We start from the raw sequence: 18,798 nt of genomic DNA, 5'->3' as shown, positions 1-18,798 counted from the left end.
GTACACGGGTGTGTGGGTGTGTTTGTATGTATGGCTGGAACTGGTTCTGGGCCTTGTGCCTTGCCTCCTGGCCGCTCCTTGCTGGTTGCCTCCTCCCCCCTACCCCCCTGGGATGGGGGTGCCTCGGGGTTCCTGGGTGGGGCTGGATGTTCTGGCGTGGGTGCTGGCCTGCCCCCCTGGGGGGTGCGGTGCGGGGCTGCGTTGGCTTCTTCGGCGTGGGGGGGGGCTCTGTGGAGGGTCGGGCGGTCCTTGGGTGCCGTGGGCCCGGGGGCCCTGCCGCCGGCCAGTGCAGGGGGCTGGCCGCTGGGGGGGGGGTGGCTTCTCATCGCCTTGGGTTCCCTGGAGCCCTCGCTCCTCGACTGGGGGGGCTCCGTCTGAGACCACCCTCTCCCGTCTGCTGGGGTAGGTGTGCGGTTGTCTTTGGACTGAGTGGCCGGGGGTCTTCCTGGCTCTTGGTGGGCGGCTGGTGGCCTGGGGTTCCGGGGGCTTTCCATACCTGCCTCTGGCTTCTGATGGGTGGAGCTGCAGCGTTTTGCCCTCATTGGTAAGTACGTTCCATGACACAGACACAAACATGACACAGACACAAACGCCCACTCAATCACAACTCAACAAAATTGTTGGTGTGCGTAACATGCTTTGTTAGTTTTGTTTTTCACACACAAATTTATTTTTGCAAGTATTGATAGTATTTTTTTATATGTTAAAGTGATGAACTATCTGATTAATAGACTTGTGCTCTTTCCCCTTTTTTTTTTTGCTCCCTTTCTCTCTCCCTTTTTCTTCTCTTTATTTTCCTCTTCTTCAGCCTGTCAGCTCTGGCTGTTACATAGTATGTGGAAAAATAACTCAGATAAATAAAATAAAGGGTTAAAACATCAACAAGAAGAGCCTATTGAGAACCTATAGAGCTCATCTTGAAATAGCAAATATGTTTGGCACAACAACGCATTCAGATCACAGTTCTGCTTGCAAGATCTACCAGACATGACAGGCTTTAAAGAAAAAAAAAAAAAAAAAAAAAAATAATGATCAGCAGCATGTTTCTGAGAGTTTGTCAGTTTGGAAAAAGTTCAGTTTGTCTGAGTTTCAGGAATTTGAGGTTATACAGGTCTTTGTCTGTAAGACGTTCCTGCAATAATAGGTGTGTGTCATTGGCTTATATTTGTACTCAAACTTTTTTTTCTTATTGTTAATTGATGAACCTTAACTGAAGTAATAAGGCCAGAGTTGGGCTAGTGAAACTTTGGGTCCTGCTCTAATTCCTATCTGTACCGGGATTCCCTTCAGCTTCGATGAGCCATCAGAGTCTAATTGCCAAACATCTATTCGTATTATCAATATATCTTGTTCAATTTCTCTTAATGAGCTCTCCTTATTGCATTTGTATTTACCTGGGTTTTCTTTGTCTAATATTAAAATTTGACAAACATAAACAAAGGAAAGGAAGAAGAAATGAGGAAGAGGTAAATACTTCATCACAGCACTTTATGCAAAGATTTCAGGTTCCTGCTGTCATCATCTCAGAAAAGAATAAACATGGAGTAGTTTTAGATATTTTTAGAGGTTTTTCTATCATCATTTTTGAAATGTGGGAAACCACTTTTAACTTGAGCTCATTATTACAGCTGACCGCAACTGCTGAACTGTCAAGAACAGAAAACCAGATTCAAACCTCTGACTTTGAGCTCCACTTCCTTCTTCATCAGGACGTTTCCCTCCCTGCTGTAGACGGTGCAGGTGTAGGTGTTTGCGTCTCTGTCTGTGGGCCATTTCAGGGTCAGACTGAGGTCTCCAGTCTTCAGCAGGTCTTTGTTCATCTTGGTTCGGTCTCTGTAATCCTGCTCCTGTTCCTCATGCTGGTCAGAGCCATCCTGATAGACGTGGACGTTCCCATATTTGTCCTTCCACTCCACTTTAGCATCTTCAGGCAGGTCTACTGCGGCTTTGCAGGGTAGCCGGACAGACTCCACCCCTGAGTCCACCTCCACCTGTGCGACTGAGAGAACAATCACATGAGCTGCACAGACGGCCGCACTGAGCATGTTTTCTTTGACTGGATGAAGTGAAATAAAAAATAGGGTTACTCAGTGTCATTAATCTACCACTGCCTCACATTCAGGTCAAATCCCTGCCACAAGCTCAGCATCCACATCCTCACTTGTAACCCCTAAATATCTGAAAGAAGATATCACTTAATGTCTTGCACCTCTTTACTCACAGCACAGAAATGACTCTTACTGAAGTCATCAGTGAAATGAAGATCAACAGTGATTCACTGTTCTTCTTGATTTCACTGCTGCTGATCATTCTGATTCAAAGGTTTCATGCTCAGTTTTTGATCTGCACAAGTCAAAATTCAGTCAGTGGTTCCTCAGGGGTCTGTCTTTGGTCCATTAGTCTTGTTTTGTAACTTTACATGCTCCTGATTGGTGCTGTCATAACGGCTGGAGCCTATCCCAGCTGTCATAGGGTGGGAGGCAGAGTACACCCTGTAGCCTTTATGTTTTATGTTCTTTATAGATTTTTACTTTATAACCATTTAACAACGCCTCTGGAGTAGGCGGCACTCATAGGGATCATTTTCATTGGAATAAGAGTCACATGACACATGAAACGCCTCTTTTTTCAGATGTTTCCAACGCCACCCTGGTCATGTGACCCTACAGAGGAAACCCTGACTTAACTAGCTGTTTGTCATCACTGTTCCCGATTGCCAGTGTTGGGTCAGAGAATCCAGGTAACAGAAAGATATCCTGGGTGTGCTGAACTCTGGTACCTTCAGGGTTAACTGTACTATGAAGATGCTATACTCCTTACAGGGGTATGTGACCACGGTAACTCATGCTGTGAACCTTACTCCAGAGCAGGTTACACCTCAGACTAACATTATGGTAAAGTTGGCTAACAGCACAGCAGGAGTGGGTTTGATGAGAATGCACATGTCTGAAATCAGCCACCTTCTCGACTGCTGTAAAGAGAAGAACCTGATCTCAGGACCAAGGAGCTCATGGTGGGCATCACCAGGAAGCAGCAGAGAAGCTTCCATCCTCTCAGTATACAAGAGGACAGAAGTTTCTGACTGTTCATTATACTAGCATAACTGCATATATGACAGATGAACAGAAACAAACCTTTGACTGTGAGCAGCACAGTTTTCTTCCTCCAGACCTTCTGGCTGATGAGCACACAGCTGTATTCTCCACTGTCTCTCTCTGTGGGCTGCTTCAGGGTCAGACTGAGGTCTCCAGTTCTCAGCAGGTCTTCCTCCACCTTGATTCGGTTGCTGTAATCCGGGCTCTGTTTACCAGGCTGTTCAGAGCCTCTCTGATACATGTGAACCATCATGTATTCAGGTTTATACCGTTCCCACTTCACCGTAGCCTCTTCAGGGAGTTCAGGTGTGGTTTGGAAGGGCAGCGTTACAGATGCCTCAGCTTCCCTCACCTCCACCTGACAGTCTGAGGGAAACAAACAACATTCCCAACATGAGCTCTACAGGAATCAGCTGAAGGTTTTCACAGTTTCACAGATGCAGAGAAAGCTGGAGCACAGAAGCAGATCTGAGCAGAAAGTAATAGATGCAGAAATCTCAAATCGGTTTGATTCACTTACATACAGCACGAGTTGGCTCAAAGTGCTTCACACTGTAAAGTGAAGACATTAGAGAGAAAACCCCAACACATGGTCCCCTGTGAGCAGCAGCTGGGAACAACGGGATGAAGTAACTCCATTTTTAAATAAAGAAACCTCCAACAGAACCAGGTCCAGGAAGGAAGCCTCTGCCATGTTTCAGAGTTTGAGGTCCAAATGCAACAAGATAATTTTCTCTAAATATGGAAACTTGAGGTCATTGAGGTCTTCATGTATACATGTCTGCTTTTCTTCATTTGCATTTATTTAAAATTGTTGATGATACTTCGCTAAGGAAGACCATCAGGACTTTTCCCAACCAAAAGCTGTGGGTGGATAAATCTGTCCGTGACGCTCTGAGGTCCCACACCGCTGCCTACAACTCCGGCCCCCCCTCTGGGAACATGGAGGACTACAAGGCTGCATCATACAACGTCCACAGAGCGGTGAAACATCGCTATGGCCGCAGACTGGAACAGCAACTACAACAGTCTGACTCCAGGGGACTGGGGCAGGGACTACGCACCATCACAGACTAGAAAGCACCACACACACCCCAACACACACCCCGGTGAGTGCCTGATTAACTTAGCAGCTTCTTTGTGTTCAGTCACATTATTCTGACTTTGATCTGCGACAAACTGAAGTGATTTCCACTGATTTTTTCAGTGGATCCAGGTTAAAGGTTCAGATGTGCAGCCGTCAGCTTAGAAATAACCAACAGCACTGTGAGGGACTCAGAGCTCAAACTAACTGGGATTATAATCTTTATTTTACTGCTCTGTGCTCTGAATCATTAATGATTTTCTGCAGCATTCGTCTGCCATCTTTTTTATAACAGTGTTGCATTTTACTGCTTTATGGTTTATGTTCTTTATAGATTTTTACTTTATAACATTTAATAATGTCTCTGGAGTAGGCGGTACTCACAGGGATCATTTTCAGTGGGAGAAGAGTCACATGACCCATGAAACGTCTCTTTTTGATTGGTCAGATGCTGCCAGCCCCGCCCCTTTCATGGGACCCTGCAGTGGAAACCAGAGTTGACCAGCCAGTGTTAGGGTCAGAGAATCCAGGTAACAAAGATATCCTGGTTATGCTGAACTCTCTTCATAGTTTAAGGCTTTGGCCCGGTGTGAAAAAAAAAACTGCCCCCTCAGCCTAATACCTGGTTGAGCCACCCTTGGCAGCAAGAACTGCATTAAAGTCCAGACTGAGCCACTCCTAAACCTTCACTGTTATCCTGCTGTGTTTGTTTGTAGCCACTCGGAGGTGGACTTGCTGCATGGATCATTGCTGCGGACTGCAGATTTCATGGTTCCAATATTTATGGCAATTCTTTTTCACAGCACTGTAGCAAACATTTCAGGTCATTACTTATCTCAAAAACAGAGAAGAGGGATATTTTTGATGTTTTTCTAGCCTTTTTTAAGGCAGCATTTTAAAATTGCATCATCAGTCAGTTCACTCTGTCTGCAAACTGAAATGTGGGAAACAACTTTTACCTTCAGCTCATTGTTGCTACTGATCAACTACTGAAATCACTGGAAGCAGAAAACCAGATTCAAACCTCTGACCTTTATCTACAGCACTGACCTCTGACTTTGAGCTCCACTTCCTTCTTCATCAGGACGTTTCGCTCCGTGCTGTAGACGGTGCAGGTGTAGGTGTTTGAGTCTCTCTCTGTGGGCCATTTCAGGGTCAGACTGAGGTCTCCAGTCTTCAGCAGGTCTTTGTTCATCTTGGTTCGGTCTCTTTAATCCTGCTCCTGTTCCTCAGGCTGGTCAGAACCGTCCTTATACACGTGGACGTTCCCATATTTGTCCTTCCACTCCACTTTAGCATGTTTAGGCAGGTGGATGCTGGCTTTGCAGGGCAGCAGGACAGACTCCACCCCTGAATCCACCTCCACCTTCTCAACAGAAAGGACAACAAAGCACGTTATGAGCTGTGCCAACAGCAGCACTGAGCACACTCTCTCTAATATTTGCAGTGAAAACATGATGAACTGTTTCCAGTCTGAAATATGTCCCACTGCTCCACTGATCAGAGACAGTGGTGTCTTTGGTGTCATCCCATCAGCAGCAGAGCTGTTTTTTAAAGAGCTCAGTGTTAATATCAGATGTCTGGAGTTGAAGCTTTGCTAATTTTTGATGCTTCTCCTGCACGGTTAGCTCAGTCACTGCCTCCCTGCACCTTTACCCAGCATCATCAGCTGCACCGACATGTGAAACGGTCCATTTAGATCTGGTAGATTCTCTGCACTTTATCCAGAGCACCAACCATCATAAACTGAAGCCACAGAGAAACTTCCTGATTATGTGTCCTCAGTTATTTCTGTCCATTCAGTGTGTGAAGATCCACAGAGAGGAGGATGTAAGCAAAGCTGACATCCATCATGGACCCCCCCCATCACCCTCTGCATGAGAGCCTGTGTGAGCTGAGCAGCTCCTTCACTCAGAGACTGAAACATCCTCACTGCAGGAAGGAGCGCTTTCACAGGTCATTGATCCCAGCAGCAGTTAGACTGTATAACACATCATGATGTCATGAGTCACCTGACACTTTACCTCCACTTCCATCACTTTATGTATATAGTACATATACATTTTATTTATAACACCCTCAGCCATATAATGCATACTGTGTATACTTTACCAGCTACATATGTATGTAGTGTTTTTGATATCTGTATAAAGTGTTCTGATGTATATGTGTTTATATGTATATATTGATATGTGTATTGATATATATTTTATGTATATAGTGTATTTCTGTTCTATTTTATTTCATTTTTTTTAATTCATCCTTCTCTGCACTGAGCTGCTGTAATGCACAAATTTCCCCGTCGTGGGATCATTAAAGTTTTATCTTGTCTTAGAATAAGGAACAAAAACAGCTTCTTTCTAGAGTCCACCCTCTGACTAACACCCATCTCACTCTGTATGACTAATTTAAAAAGGTCAAACCAAACTTTTCTCCACATGCAAACACAGTGACTCAGGAGGATGAGCAGGTTATCTGCTAATCAGAAGGCTGGTGGTTTGATTCCAGGCTGCTCCACTCTGCATGCCAAAGTATCCTTGGGCAAGGTACTGAACCCAGAGTTGGTCTCTGATGCGTTTATGTGTGAATGTTAGATAGAAAGGAGTTAGATGTAGAATGGGTGATTAAATATGGAAGCTTGTTTCCACCAGTGAAAACAAAAAAATTTCCATCCATAACTCAAATTTTTTTTTGGTCATTTTCTGAAAAGTTTGACTTATTTTCTTGAAATTTTGAGTTAGCTCTGCCAATCAGGAAGGTCCATGAAAGTACGTCATTTCCTTGTTACCTGGAAGCAGAAGGCATCAACAGTTCAACATGAAAACACTGATTTCTTTAATACAGCTCTTATTCGTTAGAAGGTCAAAGGTCAAAAACGTGAAAACAGTTTGTAAACATTTGCCATACACTGCTAACTAATTGATGCTGTCGTGACGTGGTTTTGAGTGTGCAGGCGTTGGCGTCATCTGATTCCAGCTAACAAGGAAACGACCTTTTTCACGGAGCGTTGTGATTTGCAGAGTTAGCTCAAAATTTCAACTTAATTCAACAAAAGTTCTGAATAGCAAAAAAAACTTTTTCAGTGGCAGAAAAAAGCTTCCATAAATGAGAAGTGTTGTTTAAAGTGCTTTGAGTGCTCGAGTAGGAAGGTGCTATATAACAGCCAGCCCACATACACTGTCTCCACTTCCTGGGTACTGTTCTGGTGAATGTTTGATTTTGATAGGCTACGTTCACACTGCAGGCTTAAGTACTCAATTCAGATTTTTTTCTGCATGTGTGAACTGCAAACAGCCTAAAAGTGTCTCACATGCACAGTAGAGGATGCAATAACATCACATGTAGGGAGCATGCTCAGTGTTTGCAGAAGTAAACATGGATCAGGATGAATGCGACCTGGCCCTACAGACACAGGTCACGTTTGAAAAGATCAGATATGTATCAGATTTAGGACATATCCAAGTGGCCTGGGTCACATTTGTAAAATCGGATCTGTGTTGCTCAGACTGTCATGAAGAGATCAGATACAGGTCGCATAAGGGCAAAAAAAATTGGATTTGGGTCACTTCAGGCTGCACTGTGAACGTAGCCATAGTTTGCTGCCAAATAAATGGAAGTGTTCCAGCTTTTTCCTGCTTAGTTTCTACCCTGCAGCAGGACAGCAAGCACGCTCACTTTGAAGGCCAATTACTGTGCTGTGGGTCTTTTGCTGCCATGTAAACGGAGCCATTCCTGGGTCAGCATGAATGACAGAAAATCAACCATCAAAATGCTCCAGTCTGTTTTTCAGGGCCACAGAAGTCAGTGAAAGCAACACTCTGGTCACAGTGAGATATTTTGGAGGGAGCAGGGACACCACAAACCTACCACAGCTTCAGTATGTGGAGATTTTCTGAGTTGTGAAACATGTTTCAGTTATTGCGACTCAGATATGAATGACTGTAGAAGAAACCATCTCACCCTCTGTTTTCAGGGCTTGCTGTGAGAACATTAGACAGGCTCACACTGTACTATTCAAGGGCTTAGACCATCACAATGAATCTGACCTCTGACCCCTAACTACAGCACTGACCTTTGACTTTCAGCACCACTTGTTTCTTCATCAGGATGTTTCCGTCTTTGTTGTAGGCGGTGCAGGTGTAGGTGTCACTGGCTTTGGGCTGTTTCAAGGTCAGACTGAGGTCTCCAGTTTTCAGCAGGTTTCTCTTCATCTCTGTTTGTCTTCTGTAAAAGTCGTCCTGTTCTCCAGGCTGGTCAGAGCCACTCTGATACACGTGGACCTTCCTGTTTTCACTGTCCTTCCACTCCACTTTAGCATCTTTCAGCAAGAAAGCTGTGGTTTTGCAGGGCAGCTGGAGAGACTCCACCACTGAATCCACCTCCACCTTGTAAACTGAGACGACAAAAAAACACAACATGAGCAGCAGCTCTGATGGGCACATGCCGTCCCTGATGGTCACATGACATCCCTGTCCCCTCCTCCTAGTCTCAGATTGTGTGTCAGTTTGTTCCTGATGTGTTCCTCACTCGTTCTTTGGTAACTAGTCACAGCATCTGTAAAGAGCTGCAGACGTGTTGGATGAAGAGCAGAAGAACAGACACACTGAGCCTCCACAGTCGGCCACGTCTCACACACATCAGCACAGGAACCGTGAAGATCTCATGTGTCTGCTCTGAACATCTGAAGCTCTCCACCACATGACTGAGCACAACTCAAGGAGGAACATTTACTGAAGCTGCTGCAACACTTCCTGTCAGCACATGTTTCCATGGCAGCCTGCTGTTTACCACCACAGAAGAAGAACAGCTGTATGTGAGATGGATGCAGTGAAGCACACACACTGTTTAGTAAAGTCATATTGTGGAGCTGTTTCACTGATCAGAGTCTGAAGGAGGAAGTTTCTCTTCAGCTCTCTGTATCAGCTGTTTGAGCTCTGAACTCTTTCAGCTTCTGGAACAAGTTTGTGTGAGCGACAGACCCCAGAGGACACCTGCTAACCATCGGCATTATGGGTAGTGTAGTAGGAGAGACTCACCTGACATGAAGTGCTGCCGGAAATAAAATAAAAATCCTCCAGAAATGGCAACGACAATGACCAAAAGAACCAGGAGAACCAGGAGAGCTTTGATCCAGAACGGAAATGGTTCTGTGGAGAAATGCAAAAATATGACTTTTGCCCTACATCTAGAGCACTGACCTCTGACCTTAGCTATGGCACTGACCTTTGACCTGGAGCACAACTTTCTGTCTCAGGATGTCTTTGCCCCTGTAGATGGTGCAGATGTATCCTCCTGTGTCTCTCTGTGTCGGGTACTTCAGGGTCAGACTGAGGTCTCCGGTTCTCAGCAGGTCTTCATTCATCATTGTGCGGCCACAGTAACGTTCATCCTGTTTCTTAAGGGGTTCACTTACATTTGAAAACTCATGGACTATCACGAGTTCTGGTTCAGAGCGAGTCCACTCCACTCTGGTGTCCTTGGGCAGGTCAGGACTTGTTTTGCAGGGCAGGATGACAGACTCTGACCTTTCCTCCACCTTCACCTCCACCTGCTGGTCTGAGAGGACAATAAACTACAATATCAAATCTCCTATCATACCCTCGTGCCACCAGTGATAATATATAACACTACTCTGCCTTTTTTAAATTATTTTTTTTTTAATTTATAAGAAACTTGGACTTTATGAAATGCTGCTGTATATACTAACCGTGGTCACAGTTAATATTTATGAGCTACAGTCTGGTCAGCATAAAACACTGTTTCTGACACATTTCTGAAAAATGTCTTACAACGTAATTTTTTTGCCTTTTTTAATTTATCTACTTTTTTAAAAAATTCTCCTCCTTGAATCACCAACTTATCCTGGTGGAGGGGTTTGTGTGTCCCACTGATCGCAGGAGCTATGCTGTCCGATGGCTTTGCCACCTGGTAGGGTCTTCCATGGCAAATTGGTCCTGGGTGAGGAGCCAGAAAAAGAGCGATTCCAACAACTCCTATGGAAAACACAGTAAAAGAAAAGTTCACCCTCCCTGGGATAAGGTTACTGGGGCGACACCCTGGAACCAGGCCTGTGGACAGAGCTCAAGGGATATTATCTAATGGCCAGGCATCAGCTCAAACCAGTGCAGCTCAAAGAGGGGACATGGGCCCGCCCATTGTAGGTCCACCACATGGAGGAGGCGTCGTAGGGGTCGGGTTGTGGCCAAGGGCAGAGACTCTGGTGGACCAATCCCCAGCTATCAAGGCTGGCTACTGGGACATGGGATGTCACCTCTCTGGTGGGTAAGGTGGAGAGATGCCGGCTAGATGTAGCCATGCTCACGTCAGTGGACGGCCTGGGTTTTGGAACCAGCATCCTGGAGAGGGGCTGGACTCTGTTCCAGTCTGGATTTGCCCTTGGTGAGAGGCGGTGAGCTGGGGTGGGTATTCTTTTATCCCCTTGGCTTACTACCTGTATGCTGGAGCTTTTACCAGTAGACAAGGTGTTTGCTACCCTGCATCATTAGATATGGTAATGGGTCTGACTCACCTGACACGCCTTCTGTAGTGGCAGCAGAGTCTGGGGATGAGTGGGACAACTCGCCCATCACTGAAGGTGAGGTCACTGAGGTGGTTAAACAACTCCTTGGTGGCAGAGCCCCTGGAGTGGATGAGATTTGCCCTCAGTTCCTGAAGGCTCTGGATGTTGTAGGGCTGTCTTGGTTGACAAGCCTCTGCAATGTTGCATGAAGATCTGGGGCAGACTGGGGTGGTGGTCCCCATCTTTAAGAAGGGAGACCGGAGGGTGTGCTCCAACTATCGGGGGGATCACATTGGCCAGCCTGCCTGGTAAGGTCTATGCCAGGGTGCTGGATAGGAGGGTCTGTCTGTAAATTGAACCTCAGAATGAGAAGGAACAATGCGGTTTTTGTCCTGGTCGTGGAACGCTGGACCAGCTCTTTATCCTCTCAAGGATATTTGAGTGTGCGTGGGAGTTTGCCCAACCAGTTTAAATGTGTTTTGTGGACTTGGAGAAGGTGTTTAATCGCATCCCCCAGGATGTCCTGCGGGAGGTTCTGTGGGAGTATGGGGAGTATGGGGTGTCTGGCCCGTTGTTGCGGGCCATTCAGTCCCTGTACAACCGCGGTGAGAGCTTGGTCCATATTGCCGGAAATAAGTCGGATTCGTTTCCTGTGGGTGTTGGACTTCATCAGGGCTGCCCTTTGTCACTAATTTCATTCATAATTTTTATGGACAGAATTTCTAGGCGTAGCCATGTGGTGGAAGGCTTCTTCATCATCTCTGCTTTTTGCGGATGATGTGATCCTGTTGGCTTCATCAAATGGTGGCCTCCAGCCCACAGTGCAACAGTTGGAGTGTGAAGTGGCTGGTACGAGAATCAGCACCTCTAAGTCTTAGGCCATGGTCCTCAGATGGAAAAGAGAGGAGTGCTCACTCCTCAGGTGGAGGAGTTCAGGTATCTCGGGGTCTTGTTCAGGAGTGACAGGAGAAGGGAACGTGAGATCAACAGATGGATTAGGGCTGCATCTGCAGTGATTTAAAACCGCTACCATTGTTCCTGTCCCCAAGAAGCCAAGGATCACTGGACTTAATGACTACAGACCTGTGGCACTGACTTCTGTGGTCATGAAGTCATTTGAGCGTCTGGTGCTGTCCCACCTCAAGTCCCTCACAGCCCCCCTTCTGGACCCCCTGCAGTTTGCCTACAGAGCCAACAGGTCTGTGGACGACGCCATCAACCTGGCTCTGCACTTCATCCTACAGCATCTGGACTCCCAGGGAACCTACGCCAGGATCCTGTTTGTGGACTTCAGCTCTGCCTTCAACACCATCATCCCTGATCTCCTCCAAGACAAGCTGTCCCAGATGAACGTGCCTGATCCCATCTGCAGGTGGATCATTGACTTCCTGATGAACAGGAAGCAGCACGTGAGGCTGGGGAAGAATGTCTCGGACTCCCGGACCATCAGCACCGGCACTCCTCAGGGCTGTGTCCTCTCTCCTCTGCTCTTCTCCCTGTATACCAACTGCTGCACCTCTGACCACCAGTCTGTCAAGCTTATTAAGTTTGCAGACGACATGACTCTCATCGGACTCATCTCAGACGGGGATGAGTCGGCCTACAGGATGGAGGTCAAACGTCTGGTGTCCTGGTGCAGCCACAATAACCTGGTACTGAACGCCCAGAAGACAGTGGAGATTATAGTGGACTTTAGGAAGCACACAGCCCCTCTACCCTCCATCATCCTGACTGGCACCCTCATCACCACAGTGGACTCATTTCGCTTCCTGGGAACTACCATCACCCAGGACCTCAAGTGGGAGCCCACCATCACCTCTGTCATCAAAAAGGCCCAGCAGAGGATGTACTTCCTGCGGCAATTGAAGAAATTCAACTTGCCAGCAAGGACCATGGTGCAGTTCTATACTGCCATCATTGAGTCCATCCTTACCTCCTCCATCACTGTGTGGTACACTGGAGCCACCACTAGGGACAAACAAAGACTACAGCGCGTTGTGCACTCTGCTGAGAAAGTGATTGGCTGTAACCTCCCATCTCTCCAGGACCTGTACACCTCCAGGACACTGGGGCGTGCAGGTCGGATCACAGCCGACCACTCTCACCCTGGGCACAGACTTTTTGACCCTCTCCCCTCAGGCAGGAGGCTACGGTCCATACGGACCAGAACCTCCCGCCATAAGAACAGTTTCTTCCCCTCTGCTGTTGGACTCATGAACAATTACCCTAAGACTGGTACCACCACCCTCCACAAACGCTGATGACCCTATGTCTATGCACCTGTTTGATTGCACTGATGTACATATTAGTGGAATATAGTTTACATTCTTCTATCTTTTAATTATTCTCTGCACTGTATATTTTGTAATTTTGTAATATTGTGTTGTAGTTATAGTTCTAATATCTCTGTATATTTGTAATTTGTATACTTGTATATTGTCTTATAGTTTTTATACTTATTGTTTTTTATGTAAGCAAGAAGTAACGCAGCAATTTTCTAATGCTGTGAACCTGTTCACCCATATGGCAATAAAAACCTTCTGATTCTGATTCTGATTCTGATTCTGATGTGGAAGCTGCACTGGTCTGTCCTGGTGAAAACACTGGTCTGTCTACATCCCTACCCTCACCTATTGTCATCAGCTTTGGATAGTGACCAAAATAAGCTTCCTCCAAAGGGTGGCTGGCCTCTGTCTTAGTGATAGGGTTAGGAGAGTAGCCATTTGGGAGGGGCTCAGAGTAAAGCCGCTGCTCCTCCACATCAAAGGAACCAGTTGAAGTGGTTCAGGCTTCTGACTAGGATGCCTCTTGGGTGAGGTATTCTGGGCATATCCTACTGGGAGGACCCAGGACATGCTGGAGAGATGATATCTCTCACTGGCCTGGGAATACCAACTTTGTTAGACCTGTGGACTGTCTGTTTTGCTTTGGTAAAGAAAGATTTCTGTTTTGAAAGATTTCTGCTAGAGTGTTAATATTGGTGTTAATACTGATTATTGTAACATTCATGCTGGGTCCAGTTATATTTATTCACCAGTGTTTGGAAACTATTTTGTTCTGATAAAAGTCAACAGTAAAATTCACAGCACCTAACAAATGTCATCAGTGTTTCTGTAGCATGTTTGACCTGCTTTAAGTCTACACTGTGTGGGTTATTGTCACACTGACATGGACAGATCCCAGTAACTGGCCCATGCTTTACAACCGTTCCCATCCAGAGACTATCGGGACACCAAGACTAACTGGACCAACATTTTCTCTGATTCACGTCTGCTGCAACTGCTCAGCCTCTCAAGAACTATATCAGCTTTTTACAGGAGGTGTTAGACTGTACTGCTGACCTTTGACCTGCAGCTGTATATCTGTCACTCTCAGTTCATTTATTTGATAAGATAAGATAAAACTTTAATGATCCCACGACGGGGAAATTTGCGCATTACAGCAGCTCAGTACAGAAAACTAAAAATAGAATAGAATAAAATAGAGAAACACTATACACATATATATAAGCACTATATACAGAAAATATATAGTCAATACACACATGTACATATACACACATATACACACACATCAAAACACTATATACAGATATCAAAATATTATATACATTTGTAGCCGGTAAGGTACACAGCATACACGGTATGCATTATATGGGTGAGTGTAATAAATAAAATGTATCTGGACTGTAAGGATAAAGTGATGGCAGAGGAGGTAAAGTGTCCAAGTGACTCAAGACATTATGATGTGTTATACAGTCTAACTGCTGTTGGGATGAATGACCTGCGAAAGCGCTCCTTCCTGCAGCGAGGATGTTTCAGTCTCTGACTGAAGGAGCTGCTCAGCTCACCCACGGTCTCATGCAGAGGGTGATGGGGGGGTTCATGATGGATGTCAGCTTTGCTAACATCCTCCTCTCACCCACCACCATCACAGACTCCAGAGGACATCCCAACACAGAGCTAGACCTCCGCACCAGTTTGTCGATCCTGCTCCTGTCCCTTTCGGTGCATCCACCCCCCCAGCAGGCCACTGCGTAGAAAAGGGCAGATGCTACCACTGTGTCATAAAAGGTCTTTAACAGAGTCCTGCAGACACCAAAGGACCTCAGTCTCCTCAGCAGGTGTAGTCGACTCTGGCCCTTCTTATACAGGACATCTGTGTTTGTAGTCCAGTCCAACTTGTTATTGAGATGAACACCCAGGTATTTGTAGGAGACCACTGTCTCAATGTCCTTTCCCTGGATGTTCACCAGTGCTGTAGGGGGTGGCTTCCTCCTGAAGTCTATGATCATCTCCTTCGTCTTGCTGGCGTTGATTTGGAGTGCGTTGTTCTCACACCAGCCGACAAAGTCACTGATGACACCCCTGTATTCCTGGTCGTTCCCATCTGATACACATCCAATGATGGCCGTATCATCTGAGAACTTCTGTAGGTGGCAGTGGTCCGAGTTGTACCTGAAGTCTGAGGTGTACAGACTGAACAGAAAGGGTGAGAGGACCGTGCCCTGTGGCGCCCCCGTGCTGCAGACTACCACATCAGACATACAGTCATGGCACCTCACATACTGTGGTCTGTTGGTGAGGTAGTCGATGGTCCATGCCGTCAGCTGACTGTCTACTCCGGCTCCCTCCATCTTCCCTCTCAGTAGTGCAGGCTGGATGGTGTTGAAAGCACTGGAGAAGTCAAAGAACATGACCCTCACAGTGTTTCCTGCCTGCTCTAGGTGAGAGAGGGATCTGTGCAGCAGGTAGATGATGGCATCGTCCACCCCAATGCCGGGCTGGTAGGCGAACTGCAGGGGGTCCAGCGCTGAGCTCACCAGTGGGCGGAGGTGATAAAGGATGAGCCTCTCCATGGTCTTCATCAGGTGAGAAGTCAGGGCCACAGGTCTGTAGTGGTTGGACTCCCTGGGCTGTGCGATCTTTGGCACTGGAACTATGCAGGAAGTCTTCCACAGTTCAGGAACCCTCTCCAGATTCAGGCTCAGGTTGAAGATATGCAGGACCACCTGACAGAGCTGGTCTGCACAATCCCTGAGCAGTCTGGAGCTGATTCCATCTGGACCCGCTGCCTTCCTGATCTTCGTCTTTCTGAGCTGACTTCTCACCTGATCAGCTGTGAGGTGGATGTGAGGCTGGGTTGGGGTGGGTGATGGGGCTGGCTCCGCTGTAGGTGAGGGTGAGGAGAGTGCAGGCAATGATAGCACTACACCAGGAGAGAGGGGGGTCAGCATACGGAGGGGGGCAGATGGGAGCTGAGGGGTGGGGGAGGTGGTCAACGACCCAGAGTCAAATCTATTGAAAAACAGGTTTAGGTCGTTAGCCCACCCCCGGTCAGCAGACACTGTGGCTCCTCCATTGTCCTCGAAGTGGCCAGAGATTTTTTTCATGTTTCTCCAGACTTCTCGGACTTTGTTATGTTGGAGCTGTTCCTCCATCTTCCTCCTGAAGCTCTCTTTGCCTCTCCGGATCTTGTATTTTACATCCTTTTGCACTCTCCTCAGTTCCTCCTTGTCTCCAGATCTGAAGGCCCTCTTCTTCTCGTTCAGCAGGGCCTTCAGCTCTGGGGTCACCCACGGTTTATTGTTGGAGAAGCACCGTACCTTCTTGGTTGGCACAGTGTTCTCCACACAGAAGTTCATGTAGTCTGTGATGCAGTGGGTGAGGGCGTCAATGTCCTCACCGTGAGGCCTGCAGAGTTCCTGCCAGTCTGTAGATTCAAAACAGTCTCTCAGTGCCTCACTGCAGTCCTCAGACCACAGTCTTATTATCTTCTTGGTGGGGGGTTTCTTCTTCACAATGGGGGTGTAGGTGGGGTGAAGAATGACCAGGTTGTGGTCTGAGTGGCCAAGCGGGGGTAGAGGTGATGAGCTGTAAGCCTCCTTTGTGTTAGCAAACAGCAGGTCTAGAGTTTTATTGTCCCTTGTGTGGCAGTCGACATATTGGGTGAAGTTAGGGAGAGTGGAAGAAGGTGAGGCATGGTTGAAGTCCCCAGAGATGATAATCAGGGACTGCGGATGTGCCGTCTGTAACTGAGAGACGGTGGTGTGGATGTCCTCACAGGCTGCTGTAGCGTCGGCCGACGGCGGGATGTAAACAGTTAACACAATAACATGTGAAAACTCCCGGGCCAGGTGGTATGGCCGAACGCTAACCGCTAACAGTTCAATGTCTTTGGTACAGCGCTGCTCCTTCACAGTGATGTGTCCTGGGTTACACCATCTCTCATTAACGTACATCGCCAGTCCCCCACCTCTCCTCTTACCACTCTCCCTCATGCTCCGGTCCGCTCTCACCAGCTGAAAGCCCTCCAATGTTACGACGGAGTCCGGTGTGTGATCCGTGAGCCAAGTCTCCGTGAACAGCAGGAGGCTGCTCTGCTGGTACTCCCACTGCAGTCTGGTTAGCGCCGTCAGCTCTTCCATCTTGTTGGGTAAAGATCTTACGTTACCCATGAGAATAGATGGAATGCTCGGTTTGTACCGTCTCCTCCTCTCCCGGTACTTCGCTCCAGCTCTGCATCCCCTCCTCCGACGCCGTAATTCCTTCGGAATCTCGGGTCACTCCTCCGGGAGTACGCTCCTGTTGCACAGGGCTAACAGCTGATCCCGGCTGTAAACAATAGAGTGGCTCACCGGTTCTCCAGATGAAGTGGTGAAAAGTCCCAAAAAGAGTATAAGGAATGCCACTACTCTAATCGTGTCCATGGCGGGTTTGATATCTAATATAACTACGAAACTAAGAGTCTGAAAGAAAAACTAAAAACACAAGAAAAACACACAAGAAAGGGAAGTAACCTGGGAGCTGCAGTAACAGGCTGCCTACCGTGGCGCCATCTTGGAAAGAAAATGATTACGGATGGAGCAGGTGTAGCTGCCACTGTCATTTAGTTCTGGTGTTGTTAGAGTGAGGCTGAAGTCTCCAGCATCCAGAGCATCAGGACTCATTGATGTGCGCCCGCTGTAACGCTGGTTTTGCCCTCTGAGATCATCTCCTCCTTCTCCTCGCAGGTGCACATCTTTGGGATCGAGATCATTGCGAGTCCACATCACCGTGGGGTCATCAGGTACATAATCGGAGTATAGACAGGGCAGCAGAATGTAATTTTCACCCTCATTCACCTCCACCACCACAGCCAGGGCATGCTGGGAAACTGTGAGGATATAAACAGAAAAACAAAGGCTGGATTACAAAGCACAACATCAGCAGAGACCGGAGAGACCAGTTTCACTGTCAGCCAATCAAAATCTAACTCAGCCTAACCTCAGCAGGTTTACAGCAGATCGATTCTGCTCACGACTCATAATGAAACTGTCACAGGGTTAATGGAGTCTGTGATCCATCCAAAGAGGACAGGACACACACACACACACACACACACACACACACACACACACACACACACACACACACACACACACACACACACACACACACACACACACACACACACAGCAGCTGAGTGGATCATGAGCTCTCTGGAGAAGAATGCAGTGATTTCAGAGTGAGCTGCTTTGGGTTGTTAGTGTGAATCAGAATCCAGTGTTTGATGAAATCTCCTCCTTGATCAAAGGAAAGCTGCTGATGAGAGCAGAGAGAGGAAGGTGATCTTACCGTGCAGGAGGATCACAAACACCACCAACATCTTCATGTTCAGCTCATCATCTACTGACACTCTCACACTGCTAAGACTGTCACAGCTCAGAGTTCAGCTTCACACTTTGTTAAAGCTCATCTGTGGAATGAAGTCCGGCCGGCCACACGCACTTCTGAGGAAAGAGGAGGAGCTTTGGTTTCCTCATAGTTTCACACCTGAGCGTTACAGCTGGAGGCGGTGCTGCGGCCTCACCCTGACACACACAAAGCTCCACCTTCAGTCCTGACAATCACCCACTGTAGCTCCAATGATTCAGACGGAGCCTCAGCAGGCTGGATCTCCTCTCCATTGATGATGGACAGAAAGCAGCTGCAGGCTGAAGAGTGTGAGAGCAACTTGTTCCACTACAGGATTCATTACAGCACTGCGGCCTCCACAAATCCTCACACTGTCTCAGTCTCTGTTTCCAGCTTGCACTGAGTTAAGGCCTGAAATTCAGC

At 47.2% G+C, this 18,798-nt stretch overlaps 2 protein-coding genes across 2 annotated transcripts in view; both read right to left on the bottom strand.

The window, feature by feature from the left end:
- The window catches only part of LOC115776948 (NLR family CARD domain-containing protein 3-like), a 507,515-nt gene that overhangs the window by 313,559 nt on the left and 175,158 nt on the right, over window positions 1–18,798 (bottom strand). The gene's annotated exons all lie outside the window — the stretch shown is intronic.
- On the bottom strand, window positions 5,417–18,369 carry LOC115776960 (uncharacterized). Its single transcript, XM_030724769.1, has 7 exons — window positions 18,316–18,369; window positions 17,555–17,854; window positions 14,041–14,088; window positions 9,403–9,735; window positions 9,216–9,326; window positions 8,252–8,572; window positions 5,417–5,545 (listed from the first exon to the last, which is right to left on the bottom strand). Exons 1-7 carry the CDS (start codon window positions 18,350–18,352, stop codon window positions 5,481–5,483), a joined length of 1,215 nt encoding a protein of 404 aa, XP_030580629.1. The 5' UTR covers window positions 18,353–18,369; the 3' UTR covers window positions 5,417–5,480.

This window comes from Archocentrus centrarchus, unplaced genomic scaffold, assembly GCF_007364275.1.
Source record: "Archocentrus centrarchus isolate MPI-CPG fArcCen1 unplaced genomic scaffold, fArcCen1 scaffold_41_ctg1, whole genome shotgun sequence".
NCBI lineage: Eukaryota > Metazoa > Chordata > Actinopteri > Cichliformes > Cichlidae > Archocentrus > Archocentrus centrarchus.
The sequence above is the reverse complement of the archived record's forward strand: the minus strand, read 5'-3'. Positions and strand labels throughout refer to the sequence as shown.